The sequence below is a fragment of the Ammodytes marinus genome (genome assembly GCF_949987685.1).
Source record: "Ammodytes marinus genome assembly, chromosome: 4".
Taxonomy (NCBI): Eukaryota; Metazoa; Chordata; class Actinopteri; order Uranoscopiformes; family Ammodytidae; genus Ammodytes; species Ammodytes marinus.
In genome coordinates this window covers 24944282-24966078 of record NC_137233.1, presented here as the reverse complement: position 1 = coordinate 24966078, position 21797 = coordinate 24944282, and the positions used below count along the sequence as shown (strand labels likewise).

Below are 21797 nucleotides of genomic sequence, written 5' to 3'. Positions count from 1 at the left end.
ATATAAACAAACAGGGGATGATGACATTGTGTGATACTGTTAGGTAGGTATTGTAACAGATATAATAAGTAATACATTGTCAATAATACATAAGTACAGCAAAAAAAGCAAATGCTCTACCACAACAGCTGTGCTTTACTCTGCATGGTCGATATTCTGCTCTTAACAACATTCACTGGATTTCAAAAGAAATAGCGAGCCGTTTGCAGGTTGCTTCCGTGCTTGACAGTGGGAAAAATACATTTCGGTGGAAACAAACACACAACCTAGAATATGACAATTGTATCAAGGCGCGCACCACACCTTGAAATTGAATCTGTGTCCTTCTAAACTGACTGACAAAAAGAATGGCAGTCAAGTGAAATCATTTTGAAGGAGCTGACAAAGACGGAGCAACCAACTAGGGATGGATATCGAGAACCGGAACTAAACTAGTACTGGTTTCTGACTGGCCAGCAGTACTGTTATTTCTATTAATGTAATGTTGCAGTCGCATTTTCAATTCCTAACCGTCCCCTAATGATGACGAAGCCGCTAGAATCAGACTTTTAAGTTTGACGTTGCGCTATTACATGTTTACATTCTTTGCTGCCTGGTCATGGCTGACATGGCAAAACGTTCAAAAGTGGGGGTTCACTTTATTAATGCTGCTGCTACTGCTGTTAGTGGTGTATGTGCCATACACATATGGGTAATGTGGCACCGGTCTGTATTCACTTGCATTGGAATGGCTTCAAAATAATGAAATCTTAGGAATTATTCATGTTGCCTTCTGGGTAATTTACTGTAGGCTAATGTTCAGCTTTTGACAAGAACTGAGGAAATTAATAACAAAGCATTAAATGCCACAACACAGAAAACTACTTATTTAAAATGGAGGTGTCAAAAGTTGCTTCTGAGTTACAAACATTTTCTTAAGCTCAGTTACTCTCTGCTACAACCTGCCTGTAAGCATTACATTTTGCTGGGCCTTGGTAGAAGAGCTCCAGGTCTCTACCTCTTCTTTAGAGCAATGCGGTGGTGGTGGGGATTTTATTAATTAGGACATTTATTAACAAACTGTAGTCTAAATACATGTACAGCTAGATTGACAACTTACTGCTTTATTTTCCCTGTGCTCCGCCTGCATTAAGGCAAGGCAAGTTTATTTATATAGCACAATTCAGACACAAGGCCACTCAAAGTGCTTTACAGGGGCAAGATTAGAATACATAAAACATATTATAAAACATTTAAAAGCAAATAAAAGAAGCAAATAAAATAAAAATTGCAGGTTAAAATGGAAACAAAAAAGTCTTCAGACTCGATTTAAAAGAACTGGGAGTTGCAGCAGACCTCAAGTTCTCTGGGAGTTTGTTCCAGATTTTTGGTGCACAATAACTAAAAGCTGCTTCTCCTTGTTTAGTCCTAACTCTGGGGACTGTAAGTAGACCTGTCCCAGACGACCTAAGGGCTCTGGACGGTTCATAACGTATCAGCAGATCAGTAATGTATTTTGGCCCTAAACCATTTAGGGCTTTATAAACCAACATCAGTATTTTGAAATCAATTCTTTGAGTGACAGGAAGCCAGTGTAAAGACCTCAGAACTGGGGTAATGTGATCCACTTTTTTGGTCCTAGTGAGGACCATCACCTTTCTGCCACTCGCTAACCATACACTCGCTATGTTACTTTAATGAATAGGAGTATTTTTGCAGTGGAGCTGATAATTTAACAGCCGAAAAGCAATACCCCAGAAACCTCATGAAACATTTACAATTAAAAAGTTATATAAATCTTAAGGCACGGTTCACTGCTTTAGCAGAGACTGTGCTGGACCCGAGTCCCCAGTCGGTCCAAACCGATTTTTGGCACCAAATGATTTAGATCAGTCAGTATCAATAAGTGTATTGATAAGTATCAGTTTCAATATTGGTATCACTTTCTATACAATGCTAACAAAATAAACCCATCCCTACAACTCTCATGAACAAATGACAATAGACAGAGTCAGTGTTATGGGTCATATTCAGATACCAAAAGCCTGTCTTAAAATGTTTGCATGTGTGCAGAAAAAAAACACTCTATATACAATGAAGGTATAATGAACAATGTATACCGGAGCAGCAAAGATAAGGGAAGAGCTGATAAAGCAAATCCATTGTTTGAAGACTCTCCATACAGCAGAAACCAGAGAATGAAATTGACAGGCAAGATTTGTTTGTGTGGACATGTGTGCATGCACATGCCATTTGTGCATATAGGAGTCAACTGTCACCAAAACTAACTAATTAACTTGTGATTCGGCTGATTGGCTTTACCAGGTCACTCTACTAGGGAACGGCCCAGCCAAACCTGTTTTAATCTGGAATGAAGCCATCAACCAAGTCATCATTGAGCCTTGACTGAAAAGAAAAGCTACCGCATGACTGGTAATTCACATTAATGCAAAAACCAACCCTCTCTGTGCCACAGCACACTGTAATAGCATGCATTTTCAATTCCAACTCTTGTGGGAGTCTGTGAGGAGACTTCATTAGGGGCAAAATGGGTTGTTTTCCAGGAGAACAGTACATGTTGATCCATACTGCCCTCTTCTCTCGCATAACTGAATACAGTAATAAGGGGCATCTGTGGGTCAGCTCTGCAGTCTCAGCTGCAACACCATACTATTCATATGTTTCAGTTATTACTGTTCGTATTTGTACGTGTGGAGCTATGCTTTTAACATTATCCCCCATAGCACTCTGTACCAGGTAGTCATGATGTGAGTCACTGAGAAGGAGTCTGGAGAGGTTCAAAGGCAGGGAAAGAAAACAGAAAAGATTGCACGAGATCTGCCAAGTATTAAAAATATCAAGAGCAAAAATCTGAATTAAATTAGGACAAAATAGATCAGTCTTTTTTGTTGTCGAGCAAAACCTAGTGTATGCCTTTTAGTATTCACTCTTTTCCTGCCTGCAGCTCATTCCTTCATGTCTACGTTAGCAGAACAAATCCCACAGCCTTAACAAGCCAAACTGAAGGACAACTTTTCTCTGTTTTGTGGACTCATTTGACTGGTGTCAGGTGCCTGCAGGGCCTTCTCTCTTAAAAAAATAAATTTCCCTTGTCATTCAAAACTGTTTGCCTTGGGAGAGTCAGCTTTGCAGCCGAGGTTTAAGTCCCCATCTGTCAGTCCATCTTTTGGTCTACACATGACTTAAGAAAATTGGAGATAAGAGTTTGTCACAGGAGGACCATGTATTTTCACAGGAAATATCCTCAGATCACATGGTACGAGACGCATTCATAGGATTACATTTTGAACTTAGTTACCTAAAAAATTAAATAATAATTTTGAGCTTGCAATGCAACCTGTTAGCAAGGTGTGGACAACACTTGATACATATAACTCCAAATAAACCACCACACCCCAGAGAACATCTCAACAACAAGCTTCTGTAAATGAAACATGAAAAGCAATCCCTCAGTGAGGACAAATTACCATCACATTTGGCTTCACTTTTAGGGAAATTGAGAGTGGTTCAAGATAAAATTAGCAGCATAAATCCTACGGCTGGCTGCAGGCTCTAGCACAACAAATTGAATCCAACAATTATTCATAACATTTCTTGGAAATATTGATGTGATTTAAATAAAGTTAAAATTGTATTCTCAAAGATAGACAAAGGTTCTGTAATTCTGGCTTCTTTTTTTAAAATAACAAAAGAGCCGTTAGTAGAAGTGAAACCATGTAGTACAGAAAAGTCCTAGTAAGCTTGAAATTGAGGGTGTATTCACACATGCCGTGTTTAGTTCGGTTGAAACAAACTCAGATGCACTTCCGCCTTCGGTGCGCATCTTTCAGACAGGTGTGAATACAGCAATCACACTGGGGGGTGGACCAAACAAGCGCTCCGAGACCCAGCTGAAGAGGTGGTCTCGGTGCGTTTCCAAACGCACTCTGCTGCAGTTCGTTTGTGGTGTGAATTTGTCCGGACTCGATCCGACCCAATTGCAGGAAGCACTGTGCCTTTTCTTTTTAATAAATCGCCGTCAGCTTCACAATATGGGAAAGTGATGTTGTCGCCATAGTCAGGAAGATTAGTTGTGGTTTGACCGGCAGCCCCTAGCGAATATATTACATTTGATAGACAGGACGCGTAAACATGCTGATGTGTCACTGTTCAGCGATCAGATAAAGGAGAGGGGAGGGTCTCCATCACACAGTGACAACAGGTTCACGTTGCGCTTTGAAGTGCGTGTTTTTATTTTGCTTCCCATGTTACGGGGCCGTAAATACTATCCCCGTGTCAGTTTGGAGCTGAGCCGCGCCAAACTCACACCCAGCTGACACACGGCTAAATCAGCTGTGTGTCAGCTTGAGCCTATTCCTCGCGAGCCGCGCGTCCAGCAGCAAAAATACAGTAGATATTATGTTTCACATCGTAGGCTACAAGCCACACATTGACACAGGCCTACATATTATACCCATATGAAACAACAATAATTTTATGTTTTTTTATTTTATTTATAGGCTAGATGTAGGCCTATTTATTTATTTATCATTTTTAACCCCATATCGTATCAGTTATATAGTTCGCAGTTTTCACCCCAGAATGTCTGTCCAATGAATGAATGACCTCAGATCACGTGTGGTTTTACTTCTTAATGCTGGTTCACTTGCAAAAGGGGCAATATGAAAGTGGACCACACCAAAAAAATTAAAATCTAAACTCTATTTGGTCTGGACCAAAGCAAGTGAACTAGCGGACTTTCCCTGAGTGAATACACCCTGAGAATAAAGAAAACAAATTGCTGACTCATAGGAGGAACATTTATGTAGCAAAAGCATGCGAGAATGTCCAAAAACCACTGGTGGATGAAAATAATGTGACCTGAAAGGAACTGCCACAATCTGAAAGGGCAAGAAAAGTTTTTGTTTCTATGTCCTGCCAAAAATGAAGACATACCTTGGTAAACAGGCAGCAATCATGTAAATCTGCTATTATCCTTTCCAGACTAGCTAACTAGGAAGCATAAAGCAATATAATTTTTTTTTTCTTAACGTTTATTTATACAGGTAAATCCCATTGAGACCGGAGAGCAAGGGAGACCTGTTCCCATTTATATGTACCATTCACACACACATTCATACACCAATAGCAGGCTAACTATCGAGATTCACACGAGGCAAGGTAGGTGAAGTGTCTTGCCCAAGTACACAACAACCATGACAGAAGTGGCAGGGCAGGGATCGAACCGCCAACCCTTCCATCATTGGCTGACCCGCTCTACCACCTGAGCCTCAGTCGCCCCATATCTTAAAAACGCTCCAAACCAAGAGGAGTGAGGATGAGGAGGAGAGGAGCAGCAGACTTCCCAAAATAACAGCTTCTGCTTATGGAATAAATCAAGTGTGGCTGGAGGTGTCCCTCCAGGCAATGACAGTTACCTTGGGCCAAACACCAGAGTATGGAAAGGAACCGTGGGCACTTTCTAGTATGTACCAGACCCATAGACAATTGCTATCAAAGATGGGCTCTTGCTTGGCACTTAAACTGTAAGCTTCATATGGAGCCTGCATTGTCATTAAGTAATGTATTTTTTACTTCACAACTGTCTTTGGAAGATGTCAGTCTATAATGTTGTCAGTAAGTGTACATAATTGTGAAAGGCTCCATTGTAGCCCTTGTTTTAAAGGTCACATATTGTGCTAAATGCACTTTTTAAATGTGTTCTAACATATCCATGATAGACAGATGGCGAGGCGTATCTGGCTTCGCTTCCGGACAGGGGGCGGGGGGAGCTCAAAGATTGTATATTTACGAGGGGAGCTGCAGCTCTTTTAAAAAAATAGGCCATTGTGAGATTAGCTGAACATAGCATAGCATAGTACAATAAATAGCATAGTACAATAAATTATCTGAAAGTTTTTTTCAGCAAACAATTAAAGAAAAACGTATTAGGGACCACTAAGACCATATAATATGGTGTATAATAGAACCGAAAAGTGTATAATATGGGAGCTTTAAGCCTCTTTCTTAAAAGCAAAGTCTGCTCTGATTGATCATCTCATCTCATCACAGATTTCCCAAAAATACTTAAAGAAAATAAATGGAAATCGCTGGTTATTTGATACAACAAAGTCAACAGTAGAAGCCTGTTTACATGATGTGGTCATGTAAATGACTGAGTCAGTGCTGGTGGAATTCATCATTGTAGTGTAGCATCTTGGAATGGAAACCCATTATAAAATTGCACATTTGACTGGTTTTTATCTCCAGAGTGATGCCAGCTGAGGCTGATGGGTACCATAGTAATCAAAGCCATTTGTCATAATAAACTGACAAAAATGGACTTCTTGGAAGCAAAGACAAAATAAAATGGCCAACACATTATAGAATAAAAAAACTAAACTACTCTCATGTGTAAGATTTTTAGAAACATGAAAACAAACAAAACAGGAATTTACAGTTATATAAAATACATTCATAACAAGAAGCTCCTTTAGTGCAACTATGTGATAACATAATTTAAAACAATTAATTTCCACCTTATGAATGGATATCTCCTACAAAGAAATCTCTCATGTTTTCCTCTTAGAATACTGTGAATGTGAAGAGTGCTATGTCTGCCCTGGAAGAAAGCAATAAGCCAATGTATGGCAGCAAGGCAGGAAGGCAAGCAGGCCAGGCACCTGGACTACACTCTACACTATTTATCATTAGCGGCCCACTATATTCAACCTATCCAGTTCTACCTACTACTGCTTGATTCATTCTTAATACACAAAGAAGACAAGAATAGACAGACAGGATGTGCATACTGGCGAAGACACACTAGGGCTTGAACAAAGTTGTACGCTCTGACATGGGACCTAGATGACATAAATATTCCAAACAAACTTCTTTACACACAAAAGCACTCAAGATCTCGCTCATGAATGCATCCAAGTGACATGTGGGGCGCAGTGGCAAGAGATTCGGAGTGGGGACAACGATAAACAGAAATATTTTCTATCAATAAGGGGGAGGAACAAGGCAAACAAGAAATTTAAGGTAGCACCATAGAAGGAACTTTTTTTTAACTACAATGTGAAAATTAGAAATGCATGCATTAACATTGGTAACCATAGTGATTATTTTTCAAAATCAGCTGCTCGAACATAAAAACCACATGTGCATGGCTTTCCATTCAGGTTAGAGATGCATGAATTTCCAGGCGGGATATGACTCGACTGCACCAGTGAAGACATTGGATAAATGTGACACCACTCCCAATAATATCCCACCACTGACTCCATTATGTTCTAAACCCTTGCAACGCTATCAACTTTTAATGTAAAAGCACAACTAAATACTTCCCTACAAAATTCTAATCAAGCAGAGGAGAAAGATGCTGAAGTCATATCGTGGATGCGTTTAGGGCTGCAACAAACGATTATTTTGATAATCGATTAATCGATTATTAATCGATTAGTGTTTTGGTCCGTAAAATGTCAGAAAATGGTGAAAAATGTTGATACATTTTCCAAAGCCCATGTTGACGTCCTCAAATGTATTGTTATTTCCAAAACACAAAGATATTCCAGTTTACTGACATAATAGGATTAAAGAAACCAGAAAATATTCACATTTGATAAGCTGAAATCAGAGAATTGACATTTTATTAAAAAATTACTTGTAACAATTAATTGATTATCAAAATAGTTGCAGATTATTTTAATAATCGATTTGTCAATTAATCGTTACAGCTCTAGATGCGATTCCTCGGTGAAAGATGTTTACTTACAGCGGGCTTGGAGCTGCAGTCTTGACATTTCGCGGGTGATCACAAAATGTCACGAACACTGTTGCAGAAGATGATATCAACTTGTTTCCTTTCTCTCTTAGGAAAGGGCCTTTTTTGTTTAAAACAAAAAGAAATAAAAGTCCTTCTTTCCGTCATATCTCGATGGTGCTTTTCATTGATTTTTCGATCAAGGTGTCCAACTTTGAGAACATTTTCACAGTTAGGTTGCAGCCCAGAGTGGGTTTTCAAAACAGTCCATATAAAATTAAATCGGTGTATGAGGTTGCCTGAAGTTTTATCTGGTAAACAGAAGACACCATGTGATAAATAAACCATGGTATACTGGGGAGGAGTGTTTTCCTTGGATGGATTTATGCATATACGGTTGTTTACATTCAGTATACTTATATTGTTTCCTAAAGCAAGCAAACAAACAAAGGAATCATTGGAAAATGTAAATGTGCTGAATAAACTATGTCCCTATACAGCCGCTCTTTCACCAAGCACTCAAAGTGGCTGTGCCCTCAACCAAAGACACAGAGAGGACATACATTGCCATGGCAGCAGCTGCATCAGATGGCCAAGTCCTTGTTGCAGCTGTACTGATCCACTAGTGGCATTGAAGGACAAATCTCTCAGTATAGTCCACGCTACTCCCAAAACACTTCTTTGGCTGGACCATATGGCATTCAGCACAGAACCATGCAACATCAGGACTTATCCTAAGAGGCACCAGTTTTTGCAGTCTCATGTTTGCTTGTGAGCAGCATGCACAATGTCAAACCACACTTGTTGTGAGAAGTGTCATCACAGTGAGAGGGCATGTCTGATCTTGGCACTTTGCAAAGTCATTGCAAGACATGCCAGTACTTTGTTGTGTGCCCTTCTGTTCAACTTAAGGAGTCAATATCCTAGGGCTAATCTGAGCAGTCGTCTTTATCACTATGAGAGAGTGGAACAATGTCAAAAAGTCACCGGCTGACAGAGTAGTTCAGGCTCCCTTGGAAATTTATTACGGCCATAAGCCCTAATTTACAGGGGAAGGTTACAACGCAGGCAATCACCTTTGATCAGGCCCATAAACATCAGCCAGTCAATGCTGCGCTGCTTGTTAATCTGTCACTCAAAAATTCAAAGGTTTGACATCGCAGGTCAAAAAACACATTTGTTTCTTGAATGGAAGTGAAGCCAGACAGGATCCGGCCAATAGTGAGTGAAGATGTGATAGTGCCCTGGCAGTTGGTAGCTCTAAGGGAACGTTATCTCTGAACACAGGCCATTTATCCAACTAAGCCACAGAGGTTTTTTTTAACATTTTAGCCAACACTATCTTTTAGTAATGCCGTTTAGGTCATACATGCTAATGCACGACAACGGGTTATATCAATGGTTATCCATTATACATTAAATTAATTTTCACATTAAGATGAAATGTAGTTGAATGCAATGATTAATTTGATTACTTATCATGTAATCATGCATATGGACGCCATCTTGTGATTTGTATTAATACTGGATTAAATATTTAATATTCTTAATATCTTATTTTCACCTACATTAAACTGTAACAACAAGGCTTGAACACAGCATCTGCATGTAGATCTTAAAAATCAAATATTATTTGTAACTATTTATAATAGCTGGTTAACTTTTAACTTTTTTGATGAAGTGGCAAAAGTTATCTGGTTCCAGATTCTGAAATATAAATATCTGTTTTTTCTTATTCTTCCATGATAGCAAATCATTGGAAAATGTGGGTTTGTACTGTTGATCACAATCAGGGCATTTTTCACCAAGTGCTGACATTTTATATACCAAACAATTATTTGATTAACCAAGAAAATAAAAGGTGAATTTATCGTGTGAAAATTAGTTGCAGCTCTACGTACATGCAAACCATTACTAAAAACGGCTGCTCGATAATTAAATACAGCAGCGGTAATGTTGGAATGAGAGCACTGATTGGTCATGTTAAAGAAGACACATGCAAAGTGGTAGCAGCTGCATGACTGAATCAATAACTTAAACTATAACTTAACTTATAGGACACCTGAACAAGAGTGTTCATCATTCACATTGAGAAGTCAATAACGGAGTAACAAACTGCAGACTTTTCCCCCCTCCTAAACAATTTATAAATTATGAATACAGATAAAGAACTATGAAAAGCTGCATTAAGGCAGTAAAGATATAGTCTGGTCCAACCAGACCATCGTACTTCATTTCATTTGTACAGAAGGTCTGGAACTGCTCTATTGGCAAACGTTCACTCACTTGGAGGCAGGTGTCTGTTGAAGTTTAAAACTATTGGATCTGCCCAGTGCCTCTCTGGATCAGCCAACCAATCGCATAACGTTTGGTTGTGACGTATGTCATGAGCCAGCTTCTGACGGTGCGTTTCAGTGTACTGGGAACTCGAAAATTTCCGACTTCACTACATATTGTAGTCTATGGATCTACCGGTACCTGTTAACGTTCACTTGCTAGAGCCTAACGTTTAGTTATTTGGATGAGAAAGGTTGTAGGCGTCCATACTTTCCCGAGCAGATGCACTGGAACACAGACAGGTCGGAACTCTGAACTACCAAGTCGGAAATTTCCGATTATAAAGGAACGCAGCATTTAACTGAAACTGGCGCGCGACTTCGACGTTATCGTTCTCAGCCACTCGCTCTGTTCGCTGATTGGACCGCCAAAAGTCTGGCTGGAGAAGGAACCCATGAATATATCGCAGCCCCAGACTGAATACTGAAGTGAAATGAAAATTGAGCGGAAGTAGGTAGGCGGGCGGTGCCAGGCTAGTAAAGATCAGCTTGTATTTGGAATAGATTTTGACCACTAGAGACACCATCCCACTCACACAGAGGTTATCATCAACAACACGTTTCAATAGATGGACATAGTGCAACTTCAACTCTTAATATGCCAATCCAGGATGTATTCCAAAGGGATCCCCATAAGCAGGCATAATTATGACAAAACTGCAAATCTGTATTGATGTGGCCCTTGTGAAAAACCAGAAGAAGAAGCTTACAGAACTCCAATCAGGAAGGTTCTAAGGGGGCTTTGAGATCATTTTAGGACACTGACTGAATGTCCTCCCACTGAATGTCCTAATGACCACAGGGTATTCCTCCCTCATCAAAATCGGACATGGCCCGCATTAATGGATTTTTTCCCCTCATTTGCCCAGAGAAAAATGCACTAGTCTCACGCAATAATTAAATCAAGGCAAAGCAGACAAAAGTTACACCTGATTAGGTACTATTCACAGTAAAAGCCTATCAGTGGAGATAAGTTGTAGAAATCAGCTACAAGTGCAGCCAGAGAACAGCCTTAAAGAGTAGCTGGCGTGGCTGAGGTATATTTGTTTACTGAATCTTAACTAATGCCTTTAGATATACAGTATCACATTCACTAATCATTCATCATGCATTTCCTCATCAGAGCAACTGACATTGCGATATGCAGTTCTGCAGAATTGGGTCCTAAAAAAGTTAGTGTGTTTTCATGCCCCTAACAAATCCTATACTGGGGTCTGAACAGTGCATTTTGCTCTGCTATAGTATCCACAGCAAGAGGCCAAGTGGAGTTTCCAGAGAGGCACTGAAAATCTCATAATATACGGTGGTATCCTCAGATGTCTGGTTAGGTTAAAATCTTCATTACTTGTCATGGCCAGACCCTAACCCCCTTTAGAAATGACACTGCCTTATTACTGAGGACAAATGACTGCAGAGTTAATTAACCACAACGGCTTCATCCAATGCTTAAGAAATTAACAGACTGCCAGTTCACCAATTCTATGTAATTGATTTGTTTCCATTTCAGGTTATGAACTCGTCTCTTTTCCTCATCCATTTAGTTAACCAGGCGGGGAAAATGTAAAAGGGAACTTTATAGTTTCCACATTCCCATCAGAGAGGGAGCAGACTATCGAAATCATTGCCATACTGATTGCAGTAGAATGTTTTTCTGCTTAAGAGGTGGCAGTTTGCTTCTTAGTCGCATCTCATAAAAACAAGCTGTCTTGCAATTAGTCAAGCACTGTTTAGTAAGCTGCGAGAGAGGTGACACAGAGTATAGAAAATTGAGGAGGCAGAGTAGCAGAGTTGATGTGGATTTTCTGCATAAACAGGCCAGTGTGAATCTCATGCATATATCCGCATAAAGTCAGCCATGTAGCAAGAACATGCTTCATGAAGCATTAGTGGGCTAATCCAGAAGGCCATCTAGCCTGGTCTCATTTAATTAGCAAAGTTCTGGAGTTCTTGTTCTTGTTTGGATGGTAGAAATTCCTCTCTCTGTCCTCAGCGTTGGCATTGCCTCCACAGATTTGCATGGGGAGTAATGGGGAGGATACTTGGGATGGAATACTGCGGTTAAAAGTAAGGGTGGTTTGTGACTCATCCTCACAGACATAACACTGCTGGTTTGTAAATGTGTACAAGGAAATCCAGGCATTCACAATCATCAAGCATTAAAGCTGGGGTGGAGGATTTGGTGAGAAAATGGCAGTTGGGATAGAGATTCGAATCCAAATACCTCAACCGCTCCACTTCTCTTTGGTCCCTCCACTATGGTCCCTCCCTGACACGCTCTACACCAACAAAGTTGTGCCAAAGTGAATGGACAGTCCAATAAGAACAGAGAATCAGAGCCTCGCTCTGATTGGTCAAAGTGTACAGCTCATGTTAACTTTGACCAATCAGAAATCACATACCCCGGCTTTAAGCAGCTACAAACGTCATGTACATTTCATCATGTCAAGGCTTTATCTGAACATATCAAATTCCATGATGGCTAATTGACTTATAGAGCAAAATACAAATCAAGTAAGGTTGCATGTATGGTAGAAAAGATTGTCTGATGGTGTAGTGGTTAGAGCGGCCCCCCATGAGGCTCAGTCTTCTTCGCAGCAGACACGGTTGGAATCCGGCCAGTGGTCGTTGTCTGCATGTCATTCCCCTCTCTGCCACATTTCACATCCGTCACAAAAAAAAAAAAAGGTTTGTCTTGCTATTTTTTCCTGCTGTTTTACCCTTCGATGTACCTGCCTCTTAAATGCTGAGGTCATACCCAGCCCCAGACCAACAGAGTGTGGAGAGAGAGAGAGAGAGAGAGAGAGAGAGAGAGAGAGAGAGAGAGAGAAAAAATGACATGTGTCTGTTAGAGAGAGTGAGGAATAGAGCAGCAGAGCAGAGACAGAGGCGGGAGCAGTAGAGCATGGCTCCAGGATTTAGATCAGGTGAGATTTGCATCATCGGCAGGTCTTTAGGCAGGGCAGCTCTAATCTCCCGCAGACAGGCTTAAGAAGAAGGAAAACCTGGCTGTTGTGTCTCTACGGAGAGGGATTTCAGTAATTAGCATAGTTAATAAGACAGAGTGTGCCGAATTATATTTAAAGGTGTCAGCTCTAAGGGGAAGATAATGCCGTAATGAGGAGAAGGGAATACAAATGTGTGTGTAACTATGTCAAAGTTCCCCCTCATATACATTCAAGCTCATATGTACAATATGAACTTGGTTTGCAGGCATGTAATATGAGTCACATGTTGATGTACTTTCCCTACAAGGCGGTCTCTGAAAACAGCAAACAAAGCTTAGCATAATATGTGTGTGCACCGCTTTAACAATTGTCATCCAACCAAACCGTCTGGGGAGTACAACAGCCAGTGGTGTGGAGAGACAATGTATTACTTTAGCTGCTTTATTGGAGTCTTTATTGCCACTAGCAGCAGCTGTATAGCTCAGTAACACAGTGTGCACTACACTCGCACTAACACAGCCATCGCTGTATTTGCAACAAAATAACCATATAATCATGCTTTGGGATTGCCCCTGCTGAAATGATTGCACATTGATGAGTGCAAGTTGTGTCCCCAGGCAAAGCGACCTATGAAATCAAAATCAGGTTTACGATAATGAAGGTCTAATAATCTCAAAGATTATAGATAACCTATTAAAACGGCCGAACGTAATATTCCACACACTGCACTTTTAATGAATCACAGCTGTCAGCAATCCCTGGCGTTGTGTTTTCTAAACTAATTTCCAGCCTCACACACAGAAACACCAACATTCTTCTCATTAACTTAACTAGAACAACAGCAGAAGTTAAGCTGATAGGAGTGCGTTCAATCATGGCGTTTCCCCATTTCGGAGGCTGCCAACATTTCCTAATGACTGCAGCCTCCTCTAAATTATTGAGAAAGCCTAAGCACCTCACCAGCTATACAAAAATGGCTGTTAACCTTGGTGAGGCAATATTCAAATCCAGTTAGAGCTAACTTTGTCCTCCAGTATCCCTTGCGGGGAAGGAAATGTAAATGTGTTCTTGCTGAGACAGATGGGGAAGCCGCCCGTCGTTTGAAGCTCCGGCGAAAGAAGTGGTTGCGAGCAGTAGGGCTCTCCACCCCCCTCTGTAAAATATTCAGGACTGACTCTCATTGAGCCACCTCTCTTCCCAGTGTTGCCTTCAAAACCACGCTGGGCTTTTGACACTGTTCACTTATTACTAAACAGGAACACCTCACACACAAAAAAACAAAGAAAAAAAACTTTGCAAACGTTTACAAATTCACTACTGTGCAGCGACAGTGAAAAACATCCCGAGGATTATCTCGCCGTGCAGACAAGAATTCAGAAGATTTGATTTATGAGCGAGAGGTAAAACGAAGAGCAAGAAAAATGACAAATCCCACTCCCCCTCTTTAAGAGCTAGCAGCAGCAGCAGCAGCCTAACCGTATGAATATTGTGACGTGTCTCCTCTGGATTCATTGTTGTTGATAAATGATCACAAATTGAATTCCTACGCTTAACGGACTTACTGTCGAAGCTGATTTGATTCTATTGAGGAGATACCTGGCTGTCAATCAGTTGAGGCTCTGATACTGTGCTACAGACCAGAGAGAATCCCTCGTCATTACTCTTATCACCTGGCCCAAGAGAGAGAGAGGGATGCGGGGAGAGAGAGAGAGAGAGAGAGAGAGAGACATGTGGAAGTAGTGGGAGAGAGGCAGGTACAATAGCCAGCCAGTAAATGTGGTATTTGAAGTTTCACAAGAGTTTTTAATTTATTAAGACATTCTAATCCAACGCCAATGAGTAAAACAATGGTTCAGAAACAGACCGTTCACGTGGAGTCTCGCATGTATGCAAGTGATAAATGCCTTTAGTCCTCCCTTCCTTTAATCACAGTTTGAAGTATAGCAGCATCTACACTGAAGCTTCAGTTTAAATCTCTCAGTTTAACCGTGCATATCTGGACCGTGTGTCTTGCTATTTAAAAAAGCAGCAGAGGGTGTGATGTTTCTATTAACGCTGGAAAATGCTAGAGGTAATGTTACATTTGCTTTCAGGGGTGTTCCTCTGATTTTCTCACTACAAGTTGTTTCAGGAAATGCCCCTGTTCCCAGCCGTTTTCTCACATTTTCACCCTGCTAGCTTTATTAGACCGGGGATGCCTCAAGTGATAAACCAGGTTTGTGGTGTTCACTGTTTACTGTATTTGGTGGGGCATAGTATGTGTGTGGTGTCGTTAATAAACATAAACAATAAGTTTCATATGGGGGATACGGTGGGTGGTAGGATGGCCTAGAGGAAAAGGGAGCCGACTACTAACCACAAGGTCGCTGGTTCGATCCCCGGCACCAGACAGGAGGGTGTTATTTGTAAAACTAGTGGTGGATTGTATAACATCTACAGTACCCACCATCTCTACCATTGTGTTCTTGAGCAAGTGTCGTGGATTGTATTTACTTCACAAGACACTTAACCCCAAACTGTTCCAGGGGCGCTGTACTTTGGCTGACCCGGCGCTCTGACCCCCTCCGAAGTGTGGGAACTTGAGAGGGGATATGCGAAGAATGAATTTCGATATACCATGTGTAAATTGACAAATAAAGAAACTTGTATCATAATATCTCCTCCGCTGCTCCTCCGCTGTTGTGTAACTTTTCCCTCTAGGTTTTAGTAACTGTTCAAACAGAAGACAACAACTGTGGTGATGGAAAGTACATACTTGCATTTGTAAAAGGTATTCATAGAAAACGAAAGAGAAAAATAGACATACTGTTCATGGCCGATAAAACAATAAATATCGCGATAGAATTTTCACTCAATTCAATTTAAAACCTGTTCCAAGCGTCAACACAACAGGCTCCATCGGTGTATGATTCTCTCAGAGCAACACAGCAAAAGCAAACATGAAAAGCTGAATGTGACGTAAGATTGTACTGCCAACACAGTGCCAAACAGCGTGACTACTTTACCTGGAACAATGTTTACTGTATCAACAGGTTCCTGGTCTGTCCTTTCAATGAGGACATCTGTACTTGTGTTACAAACATTTATACAGACACAGATCCGATAACGACCAGATCTCTGGTACAGGCACACTGAGGCGCTGCTTGCAGAACAAGCTGATATAATATGAATCTGATTATCTTGAAGCTTTGGCAACACTTGCGAAATGAAAAGTCTGCTTTCTTCTCTGTGAGAGTGTATTTGCTTGGTTGGCAATACAATGTAGGGACTCGGGAGCTCTGAGTCCAATTCATTTTCCGTGTTGTTATGGCAGCTTTTTGTTTCATTCAGTTTGAACTATTAGGCCTGTTATATATTTAAATAGCGGATGACAACTTACCTGTTATCATTTGACATTTGTACATAGACAGACTTTATCGGATAAATTCAGCTGACAGACATTGAAGTATCAAAGTGCACAAATCAACCTTTTCACTGTGTGTGGTCTTATCTGATATGGAGCAGGGACGGTTAGACACTTTGAGCTATGTCCTGGGGGCAGTGTTCAGGTACATCTCCTCGGGTTGGCTTTAGAACTAGGCTGTGTACATCGCACTGCTGTTAATGATGAACCAACTGCTTACACAGCCCTCTGTATTAGTATTAGGCTACATGTACACTAAAGATAAAGACTGAGAGAAAACACTAGTTGACATAAAAGTTCAACTTCCAGACGTTCCTGTTAAAACTTAATAACCTTTTTAAACTGCATGTGCATATTATGGTCTATGGTGCATACACACAAATACAGCTTTAGACACACAGAGGTCAATGTCAAGAGTAGCAAATAAAAGCCTTACTTTGCATTTTATAAACAGACAAGCAAAGGGTTCAGAGTGGTTTTCAACAAACAGAAGTCATTAAATGGCCTGTAGCATTACAATAACCTACAATAAGCATGAAGGTGAGGTTACATGACGAGAGTGCCGTTGCATCACCCTTGGACTGTCAGACTGTTAAACTTTGATCTGTCAAAGCCCCCCTGCTCACACATGCTAAGCTGCACTAGCCACGTAGCTCCTCTAACAGCTCCACGAGACGGTGACAACAGACGTACGACAGCAGAAACCATGCACGAGAGGAGACCCCGTGCATATTCAGTAACGTAAGCTGTTACAGCACCTTGACTTTGTCCAGAAGTATGTTTTTTGATGTCGCTGTCCTCCATCCTCTTGCTGCAGCCTGGGATGCCATGGATGCCGCCATGTTGACACGGAAGAAGAGAGATGACGTCGGAAGCACGTGCGGGTAAAGGCAGAGCCGTACATAGGTCAACTGGCAGCGATGGGCGGGGCTTGAAGGAGAGTCAAGGCACGCACGTATCCATCTATGATCCAAACATCCAGTGAACATGTGTATTCATAATTAAGGGCTACAACAAGTAGGCTACAACTCGGTTAAATTGTAGCCTACAGCAGTAGAGTTTGGAATGAATGGTTCGCCCACTTGAATCAATGTAAAAGTAATATGTCTATTTGATATCTAAAAATACAAGTTGCAATACAATGACAATTAAAACTCTCAAACAATTCTCACATTTCTGAAAATCTATGAAAATACAAAAAGTAATTATTCAGTTCTCTTGAAAAGAAGAAAAGTCTGACACTTGATATTCATGGTGTTTCTGCTCAGAATGTTACATTTTCATTGTTTGCTTGGTGACTCTAATTAACATGTCATAAGGCCTACATGAATAGGCAACAACGCTTTATCTTTTTTTTCACTGAATGTGGAAAAGAGAAGACGGAACATTTTGAATACTGCTCTAGTAAAGCTTAGAGCAGGAAGAAAAATGGCAGCCTATAAACCATTCTAAAATTGTGGATTGGATTGGATTGAATTGAGTGCTCAGAATATCATTACCAAGAAGATTAACTGGTGAATATAGACTTTGCTTTATTTTTTGTCAGGTCTGTTCTTAATCATGTCCCGATGTGTGTCTGTATTTATTCAAATTTGATGTTATATATTCTGTATGTGTTTATTATAATTAGCTATTTGTGCTGTGAGAGGTTGGTTGGTATACACTGCATAATCATTTTGGTAGGAATCCTAGGGACTGGTAGCCTGGCTCCGCCCGCCTACCTACTTCCGGCCAAATGTATGCGAGGTGCGTCGAAACGTTTTCTGTTGAAGTATACTCAAGCAATTTAGAATTTATTCTTCTTCTTATAAGATTCAGGCAGTTAAGACGCTGTTTAGCGTATAACCGCCCTCTACAGGTTAGATATTGAACTAGATTTTTACAGTCCTTTGTTCATCATCTGTGTTTTAGACCTCTTGTTTTATAATTATGTTTTGAGGCGGACTGCTGTCCGTTGCAATCAACGGACAGCAGTGTGTAGCTCCACCTTTTCGGCACCCTTTCAGGCGGCTGGTACCCCAATGGAGGAGTACCGAAAATAGGAGCGGCTTAGAGCGGTTAGGCTCGCTTATCTCCGTACCCTACCCAACTTTTCGGCTTGCTGTCTCTGTGCATTTACCAGTGTAATACGCTCACAACACAGGGGGGATAAATACATGAGAGGCCGGTTTGGCCAAGCAAAAACGAGAGACCACTGGCTTCCCACCACAGTTTCCCAAATTCCTGTGAGAAACACTGTATGTGTGTATTCTTTTTAAAAGCCATTAGACCAGGGACTGTGTTAATGTACAAGTAACGATTTGAAATATTGTGGTGCTTTCTGGCTCAGAGAGGGACCACCCACCAATACGTTTTGGACTGTAGACAAATATAGCTTTTACACATTTGTATTGTAAGACAGCCTCTCAGGGGGCCCACCAGGACTTCTTGTATAGGGGCCTAGAATTTGGTTCTACGCCCCTGCACGCCAGGCTCACACAACGCATAATGTGAACAAGGCCTTAGGAAAAGACACTGTCCAAACCCATGAATGTGTTTTTTTCCATTACCAACAACTGAAAAGACATCATAAACAGGATATTTTTTTATTTGTTTTGCTTTGCAGATTATTTATCTATATCATTATTTACAATTCATAATCATTAGTGGCATATAAGAAACCGGTCTTGATGTTCAGTCTAACCAGGCCCAACTTTGGAGACTTCGGTCACTGATGATGTTGATGAGGATTCCTCATCACCTCCACCCATCCCCAGCATCTGCATGATGCATGAACGGAACTAAAAGACAAAAAATATGTTTGAAATAGTTCAAATGAACATTGATTCCATAAAACAAACAGTCATTTCAACAACAAAAATTCACTGCAGAGAGGGGGGAAAGCTTGAATTCACTTTTTTGAGTGGTTGTATCATAAATACATAGTGGCAGATATTGCACACTTTTTTGAATTTCCTGCAGGACTTTTGCTATGGGAATATATCCATCGTGCCTTAAATTGACATCACAGTGTTAATAAAGTGGATGCATGAATGGTTTAACATTTTCTATTTGAAAATAAACATGTTTGCAGCAGTAACGTCTTCTCAAATTTATTTTTAAACTATTATCATATAAAATAAAATGTTGCAGTCGTGCATCTCAGATATAGAGTATGCATTACCCATTGTTAGCCCAATGAGTGGTCCGCAGAAGGTTGTTGGGGTCTCATATCAGATTCTTTTAACAATTGTCCCACATACATATTTGCAACAAAGTAAAAAAAGAAAGAAAAGAAAGTGTATCCCTTTTCAAATAAGTCATCACAGAATTTAATAGACCTGTTTGTTGAAGAGAACATAGATGATTGGATTGTAGACTGCTGAGGATTTCGAGAAGCAGGAAGGTATGGTGGCCAATCTCAGGTCAAACGGCATGCCACGGTTGTTAACAATCCACATAGCAAATGAGGCGTAGGGCATCCAGCAAACCAGGAAGCCCATCACCATGAGGACCACCATCCTGGTCACCTCCCTCTCTGCCTTCTGGGTGGATTCAGACTCAGCCTGGGCTTTAGCTGCCTGTTGAGGCAGATAATTGAATCAATCTCAATAATAATGACCATTCATTCTGTTTGCCGATTGCCATTTTTCCGAGTGCTACATACTTTACGTAAAAACAAAAATCAGTTGATATGTCTGCCTCACCATTTTCATTACAAAGAGCAGCTGACCATAGCAGAAGACAATGACGCTGAAAGGAAAAAGGAAGCAGAAGCCGAAGAGGAACATCACGTAGGACTCGTTGTTGTACTTGTTGTCGGTTGTGTACCAGTCTGGACCACAGCCGCACTGCAGGCCTTCTGGGATGTACCTGGATATAACATAAGCAGAGCACTGGTGTTACATGTCAGTCTTTCAGCTTGATCATTGCAAATCTAAGGGGCATGCAGGTAATACTGACCTACTCCATCCCACTAGGGGAGGAACTGAGGCGAGCAATCCGAAGAACCAAGTGAATGCACAGCAAGCTAAAGCATGGTCAGGCTTGAAAACAAAGTTGCCAATTGGCTTGCAGATGACCAGCCATCTTTCAAAAGCTATCACAGCAAGAGACCATAGGCTTACCATACCTGGAATGACAGAGGCAAAAAAAAATTCGTCAAATCATTATATAAGTTCAATATAATATAGGATAAGTTCAGTAATAGAAAGTCACGCTCAAATGGTGTAAATTCATGTTTGAAAGTATTCAGTTGAAATCCCTACCACCAAGCGTTGCCAGAAAACCTTCAATCTTGCAGGCTAGTGCTCCCAATACGAAATATCTGCACGCAAAGGAAATAAAGGAAGTGGAGGTGCCCACGGCGGACACCAAGAGGTTAGAAACAGCCAAGTTCACCAGGATGTAGTTGAGGTGGGACCGGAGCTTCTTGTATTGCATGGTGGTTATAATAGTAATCGCGTTAATACCAGTGCCCACCACAAATATGAAGAACATGAATAGTGCCAGGACGTAGAAGACGACTGGGCTCGCCAAGTGGTCCTGAGGAACCAGGAAAGGGCTGAGAGTCGTGATGTTGTTGGTGTCCAAGGCAATGGGGATCCAGAAGTCCTCCGGTAGCTCCATGGCTCGGTTTGGCCTCATTTAGCTCTTCTTGTTATGAAAATTGATCACAGTAGCTATTCTCCTGTATTCTCCGCGCTTATGTTGTCCCCTTAACTTTCATATAAAGCATGTGATAAGGAGAGTGTAAAAGCTTCAAGCTTCAGACATGAATGTCGTGAAGCCTGCGGTACTAATGTCTCTCATGTCAATGTTTTGCCGAGAACAGACTTTTATAAAGCGCTTCGGGATGCCATTAAGCCACATTAAATGTTAACTGATTGTCTAATTGATTGATTTCATTTGTGTTTTAATTAGAGTAATTCATTCAGTAGCATTGCACGACTGCCAAGGCCGTCACAGCCCACATGCGATGACAAAGTTTTGCACACAGGTATGACGTTACAGTTGTTTAAAGGTGTGAGGACTTCTATCAAATGTTCATACAAAAGCATTGAGCAGCAATGGAAAATACACAATTCACATGCATGTGTTGACGTGTATTTAATTGTTACCTATTTGAGATACAGGTATTTGGAAGAAGTTTATGGTAGGTAAAACAATGATTAAATTACCAACATGAATGCTGAAGGTTACAAACATCCTGCTGTTCAAACGCTCACTGTATTGGACCCAAAAGGAGAATTTCTAGGAACACACATAAGCATGCATGTTTATGAAGAACAGTGTATATAGTGCACCTATGCAGATAAGCATGAAAAGCGGTTCTTAACATCAAATCCTTTTGAATGAGGTTAATCCTACTTTTCTAAGGTAGCATGGGA

At 40.8% G+C, this 21797-nt stretch overlaps 2 protein-coding genes across 2 annotated transcripts in view; both read right to left on the bottom strand.

The window, feature by feature from the left end:
• Positions 1-17291, bottom strand: part of suclg2 (succinate-CoA ligase GDP-forming subunit beta) — a 95399-nt gene extending 78108 nt beyond the window's left edge. Inside the window, exon 1 of the mRNA XM_080026176.1 lies at positions 17187-17291. Within this exon, the coding sequence (XP_079882302.1) occupies positions 17187-17270 (84 nt within the window). The 5' untranslated portion in view covers positions 17271-17291. The remainder of the gene's footprint in view (positions 1-17186) is intronic.
• A 1815-nt stretch (positions 17292-19106) lies between these two features.
• LOC307249754 (blue-sensitive opsin-like) lies at positions 19107-21054 on the bottom strand (the record flags this gene model as incomplete). The annotated part of the gene is made up of 5 exons (XM_080026607.1): positions 19107-19208; positions 19749-19988; positions 20115-20280; positions 20371-20539; positions 20676-21054. 5 exons carry the CDS (start codon positions 21052-21054, stop codon positions 19107-19109), a joined length of 1056 nt encoding a protein of 351 aa, XP_079882733.1.
• Between the last annotated feature and the right edge of the window lie 743 nt (positions 21055-21797).